General features: G+C 48.3%; 1 protein-coding gene across 2 annotated transcripts in view; it reads right to left on the reverse strand.

Moving 5' to 3' along the window:
* Positions 1-3,594: 3,594 nt before the first annotated feature.
* CHN1 (chimerin 1) overlaps positions 3,595-6,647 on the reverse strand; it is an 89,047-nt gene continuing 85,994 nt past the window's right edge. For both annotated transcript variants that reach the window (XM_045294755.1, XM_004701436.2), the window contains 2 exons: positions 6,324-6,429; positions 3,595-4,394 (listed from right to left, as the gene is read on the reverse strand). In XM_045294755.1, the coding sequence (XP_045150690.1) occupies positions 4,223-4,394; positions 6,324-6,429 (278 nt within the window). In that variant the 3' untranslated portion in view covers positions 3,595-4,222. The remainder of the gene's footprint in view (positions 4,395-6,323; positions 6,430-6,647) is intronic.

Consider the following 6,647-nt stretch of genomic DNA (forward strand, 5'->3'; position numbering starts at 1 on the left):
AGCCACAGGGACCTTTTACCTGCTAGCAGGGGTTGTGCAGTGTGGTGGAGAAAGCCATGAAGGAAAATTCACATCGTGACCCTGGAGCATCTCTTCAGAGAACAGGAGACCCCCGAAGTCAGAGTTCTGCTCACAATATTCAGTGATAAAGAATGCATAGGGGTGTTTTTTTTATTAGCTCTCTTGAACTTTTTGTTTCGGGCTGTGTACATACTGTCTCTGTGATGTGCAGGGCCAACTCCCTGCTGTCCACTCGATGCCGACTCATAGCGACCCTACAGGACAGGGCAGAATGGCCCCTGTGGGTTCCTGAGCCTGTAACTCTTCATAGGAGTACAAATCCCATCTTTCTCCCAGGCAGGGTGAGTGAGATATAATTTTTCTTAGAAGTTATTTGAGCATTTGCTGATTGAGAGGCACTAATGCCTTTAAAAAGGCAGAAGAACAATGTGGAAGGGAACAAATGATTTAATCTGTAATAAAACATTAATACAACCTTTATTAACACAATTGCTAATTGGTCTTCAAGGGCAGGCAGCAACTTCAGCTTTCTTTCACTGTCCTTTGGGAACTGTGTTAGCCAAACGGGTGGAGAGCAGCATTTGGAGAAGGATCAGCTGGGGAAGGAACTGGGGCACAGGATGGCGTGGGACACTGAGAGCTCCCCCACCAGACTCTCTAGAACGGTAAATCCATGGAGGAGCCTGGGGCTCTTCCATGCTGTCTGCCCAGTGGGAGCCCTGGTGGCCCTGAGGGTTAAGTGTTGGGGTTACTAACTATAAGGCTGATGGTTCAAACCTACAAGTCGTTCCTTCGGGAAAAGATGAGGCTGTTTGCTCCTGTATCAAATTAGTCTGGGGCCCCTCTGTAAGGTGGCTACAAGTTGGAATCAACTTGATGGCAGTGAGTTTGGCTTGAGTGTCTGTCCCATTCTAGATCAAACACACTCACGCAAAGGGGAGACAGCGAAGTAATTACAATTGTGATGGGTCCAAGGAAACACACAGATGGGTTTGGTGTGCACTTAGTTCCAGTGGTGGTAGAGTGGTTATGCATCGGGCTGTGAACTTCAAGGTCAGTAGTTCAAAACCACCAGTGACCCACGCCACAGGAGAAAGATGGGACTTTCTACTCCCGGCAAGAGTTACAGTGTCAACGACCCACAGGGCAGTTCTACGCTGTCCTGTGGGGTCATTAAGAGCCGGCATGGACCTGATGACAGTGACTATGGCTTGGGGTTTTTATTGGTCAAGTGAACATTTTAATGCCAACTGAAAGCACCAGTGGGAATTGTAAGATTAGGACTTGTGGTTTCACATTAACTCCAAAAAATGGCAAATACATCCCACAGTCTCCCTTGAACTCTCTGCCGATGTCTGGGGCTGAGGCCCAAGGTAGCACGTTCAATACACGAACATGCAAAATCCCTGTGTGGCTGGGAAAGCCTGGCCCAAGTAACTTCCTTGGGAACGGGAAACGGTCTTGGTACAAGGCTGTTCCTCCAAGAGAAGGGTGGTAAATCTCAACCCCTGACGCTGTGATTCTACTCCCTTTTAGGAATGGGCTTTGCTGTGTTAAAGGGTGTGTCCTAAATGGCACGCCTTTGAGATTAAACCAGCAGGGGGGCTGGCATAACTTGCCGGCATTAGAAATTACCACACAAGGTAAAGAAGAGGAAAATCTTTGATTTATCAATAACCGCTGCAAAACTATGGACAAAGAATGGAGAGGACGCAGACATCTGACCTTCGGGGCAGAGTCTCTGGTTCTGTCAGAGGGCGCTCTGAGGTGGGCGCCCTCTGAGAGGCTTGTCTCCCTTCCCGTTCCAGACTGTGTTGAGAAAACAGAAATCTCCCCTTCATCATATACACAGATACACACACACATACATATATGATTGATTATTGAGTAAGGGGCTCCTTGGGCATTGTTTCTTCATTTCAAGGAATATCACCCAAGGGTCCAAGTGCATTCTCAGACAACGCAGCTGTGATTTTCATCTACATGTTCTCAAGGAAGGACGCACAAATGGAATTCAAGATGTGCATGTCTTCCCAGAGCAGGCAAGCAATAATCTTGTCCAGAGACAGTCCACTCAGAACTTACCTGAACATCTGCTGAATATTCATGAGGACCATGACTTTTACAGACACTGCTTCTGCTCGAGGCATGTCCAATCCTAGCAGTGCCTCCGCCCCAGGCAATCTTAGGTCTCTCTTTTCTTATAGGAGCCAGAGAAGAGTAATTGCCTTCTGGCAAAGCAAAGCCTTTTGCAACAGGTCTTTAAAAGACCTTTGTATCACTTCGGCCTGTTGGCTAAGATCGAGTGCTAAAATACCTTTGTGTGGAATAGGAGCGTTTGTGGCGTTATAGTTATGAGTTGGGCTGTTCCTCGTAAGGCTCCCAGTTCGAAACCACCAGCTGCTCCGAGGCAGAAAGATGAGGCTTTCTGCTCCGAACAGTTGGTCTTGGAAACCCACAGGGTTGGCATTGACTGGATGGCCTTGTGTTTGGTTTAGAGAGTAGACTCCAGTCTTAAACGGGAGAATGTACCTCGCCCAGGGACAGATTCCTCTGCTGATTTCTCTGTGTCAAGTTCCACTGTCCGGGGTCCTGCCTCCATGTTTGTTCAGTACTGTGCAGCGGCCTCCATTTGAAAGAGAATTTCCTCAGAAACCAGTTCTGTGCGGTAGGTTCTCTGTACTGCATCCGCCTGTGCACCCGGTGTCGCCTAGCTCAGTGGCCATTTGTCAGAGTGGGTGAGAAGATAGTGATGAGTAAGTTCTCCGGAACAACTGTACTTTTGTGAATGTAAACATTATGCAAAGCATACCATCCACTTCCAATGCCCTGGAGGCAAAAATATGGGTGGGGAAAATCCATATTTCTGCCAGTTTGCCTGTCTTAGAGAGTGTTAAAAGTAAGATGGTGTGAGAGGGCAAAACCAGAGTGTCTCGTACTTTTCCATTCGCAAGTGGGACCGAGCTTGGGCTCTGTGAGGCCGCACGCTCACGGACACAGAGGCACACGCTCTGGAGGGCCCTCGGCTCAAAGCCTCCGGGATGGCTGGGGACAGAGTCCCAGGCCCAGACCTGGGCTCCTGGCATCTGGCAGGGGCCACTCTTCCCCTCAGGGGGCACTCAAGCTGTTATCTGGGACTCAGCTCTTTTTGCCAGCTCAGTGGACTGTAGGCAACAAACACTTTTGACAAACATAATATTAAAAAGCCGCTCTTTTAAATTCTTCTATTGGCTCTAAAGGGAACTCCTTTTCTCAATAGGTGCTAAAGGGGCACAGAAGAAAAGAGGCCCCCAGTGAGCTGGGTGTGCTAACTCTCAGGCATTAAACACTGGTTATCTTAGGAACTTGCCACAAAAATGTAATCGTCAACAAAAGAGGTGAGAAGGCGTGCTCTGCATCAGTTAAATTGCTAAACCCATTTCCCCAAATACTCTCTTAATGTGGAAAACATTAAGCTATCAATATTTTTGATGGCTGAAAGCCTCATTTCATAAATTAACGACTGCCTGCTCGATGTAAAAAAAAAGTCAGCAAAATCACAATGGAAAACCAGTCATAATTGAAGAGCAAGCGTTCTGGGTTGTATATATTTTTATTGGCACAGATAACTTAATAAAGTAACAAGTCTGAAAAACACATTTTTTGCTTCTGCGGGGAAAGAAGGTACTATGTTACAGCCGAACTAAGAGCGACCGGAAAGAAAACCATTTGAGAAAAGTGAAGACGGGGTATGTCAATGCAAGGGCCAGCGGAGCGGGTTCATCTACTGGTGGGTGCAAGTCGTCTGAGTAAGGCTCAGAGACCAACGATGAGGACCGGCAGCAAAGGCACATCGGGTCCTCTCTGGGGAACATGCTGCATTACAACCACAGGCGGCCCGGGGCGAAGAGGCTGTGCAGGTGTGCGGCTTTCTCGGTACGGGGTTCCCTTGCCAAGTGGGGGGCTGGTCATGCAAAAGCTGGAGTTTCTCCTACCATGGTACACTCCCAGGATGACGAGGGCTGGGAAGCGTGTGTTCACTGTTTTACAAGGACGGCTGAGCGGCACTACAAAGACAACAGAAAGTTCCTTCATTTTAAGCTGGTGTCCTGCCCAAACTTCTAACCAAGGAAGAGTTCGGCTATAAGAGCCAATTAAATGACTATAGACATTCCTTCATCTGCCCAACATGTCTCCCTCCCCCGCCTCTCAAATTGGAAATTTAGAATAAGATGTCTTCATTTTTGATAAGCAGCTCCACCACCAGTCTCTGGTAACGTATATCGTTCAGCGCTGCCATGGCGTCTAGTTCCGGAGATCTCATCAGGGTTGGTCCAAAAACGATCCCAAGGTTCTCTGCATTCATAAGATTCTCCTTCTCGTGAAGGGTCACTCTGGAAAACACAAGGGCAGGCATCACTGGCTGCATGGAGGCTGCCGGGGGTTCTGCACCGTGCCTGACCACCAGAGATGCAAGATTGGCCATGAGGATTTGGGACCACTTACAGGGTAACGATTCTTCCTCGAAGTGCCCCCTCTGACCCTCTGAGCTTCACAACACTAGCTTTCTTTCAAGCTTCCAGAAACTCACTGGGTTTCCAGCCCGGGGCAAGGGGCAGCTGTTCCAAGGGTCTGTGGCCTCTCCGCCACAGTTCAGAGCTGCAGGGGTCCCACTCACTGCCATCAAGCCGGGCCGACTCACAGCGACTGCACAGGACAGGGTAGAGCTGCCCCTGTGGGCTTCTGAGACTGTAACTCTTTATGGGAGTGGACAGCCTCATCTGTCTCCCATGGAGTGGCTGGTGGTATCGAACTGCTGACCTTGTGGTAGAAGAGACTGGGTCATCTTGATGAATCTACCCCCTCTCTCCCTTTTGGCTGTCTGGTTTTCTGCAGAATATTTCAGCAGGTCAAACTGTTTATTGGGTGCTTAGGGAGGTCACTGCTGCCAGGTCAATTCTGATTCATAGTGACTTTACAAGGAGCCTTGGTGGCATCGTGGAGAAAGATGAGGCTTCCATTCCGGTAAAGAGTTACCGTCTCGGAAACCCCCAGGGGATCATTCCACCCTGTCCTCTAAGGGTCCTATGAGTGGAACATGACTCAACACAGGGCGTCTGGTTTGAGTTTGAGGGAGAGAGTATGGAGAGAGTTGACAGGAATTGGTTCAGGGTGAGCAACCTCGTCAGGGTGCTTACGTATCTACGTTCTTTTTACTGCTGTGCAAGGGCACAGAGACTGTAATGTGAGGATTATTCCTTTGTTTTAGTGTGGAGCATTTAACTTCATCCAGATAGGAAGGAAACTTGAAATGCCCAGGGAAGCAATACTAAGTGTATTATAATTCAAAGGTTTTATTAATGCCTGGCTCTTTTAAATGAGAGAAAACACATAGAGATATATGAGGCTAAGTAATTGTTTCTGTTTAACTTATGAGTTATGTACCCAAAAGATTCACTGCCAGTGAGTCAATTCTGACTCACAGAGATACTGTACAACAGGGCAGATCTGCCCCCTGGGTTTCCAAGGCTGCACCTCTTTACCGAAGTAGAAAGCCTCTTTGTTCTCCCTCAGAGCGGCCTGGTGGTTTTGAACTACTGACCTTGTGGTTAGCAGCCCAATGTGTAACCACTATGCCGCCAAAGCTCACAACACAGTTCCTTCTGCAGTGATTTCTAAGCTCCTGTTTCAAGCAGAGGTTATGTAAAACGGATGTTCGGTCCTATTGCCTTTTGTGTTTCTGATCGGTCTCATCATTCGGAAACCACTAAAATCTGATCACTTAGTTTTGAAAGTGCTTCCACTTGTAGACAAGGGAAATACATTGGCGCTATTTCAAACATTGGACCACAATGAATCAAAAACAGTTTTACTTTCCACTCTTCCGCGTCACCTCTACCACTTTTTTTAATGCCGGTGTGCAGTGCTGGCAACATCAATCCAATCATCGAAAACCCCATGAGTTTAAAGCGCCTATTTTCTAGCAAGTAGATAAGTAAGGGGAACCTTCTTGCAAGCTGCTCTGCTCTTGCTTTATAACATGCTGGTGGCTTTCCAGCTACGACCACTTCCCCGGCCGTAAGAATGAATGCAGGACAGTACTGGTATCCCCGGCACACTGGCAAACAGATACATTTGCGTCAGACACATCTGCATTCAGTGTTGCACGACACTTTTAGCGTGTCCCTTCTCAAGGAAGGCAATGCCACCCAAGAGAACATGACAGTTCGGCACTTGTTTATTTCATTAAGAGACCGCCCCCCTTCTGTCACCCCGCCCTCCACTGGACGCCCGCGCGGTGTGAGGCCGGCGCTGTGACTTGCCTCTTCAGATGCCCCATGAGGTGGCGCAGGGTTTCGCAGTGCGCAGGAGGCAGGAGTTTCAGGGCTTCGTGAAGGGTTTCCAACTGCTCGTCGGGGTCCATAATTTCTGAAAGAGCAAGTTGAACACCAGGGAGAAACTCTTTAACAGAGCCCTGGCACGGATACTCATGGGATTCTGTCCCTGTGGTGACTTGGAACTGGTCAGCACTGCTTTCTCACAGATGCCTGGCCACAATTTTGGGAAGTGTTTGTAAGGTGCAAGCCCCAGATTTTCAAAGGCTCTTTCCATTTAGCGGGACTGTTCACTTAAGAAGGTTTCTGTTT

This window comes from Echinops telfairi, unplaced genomic scaffold (genome assembly GCF_000313985.2).
Source record: "Echinops telfairi isolate 266 unplaced genomic scaffold, ASM31398v2 ScPeMD7_3;HRSCAF=10, whole genome shotgun sequence".
In the NCBI taxonomy this organism is placed as follows: domain Eukaryota; kingdom Metazoa; phylum Chordata; class Mammalia; order Afrosoricida; family Tenrecidae; genus Echinops; species Echinops telfairi.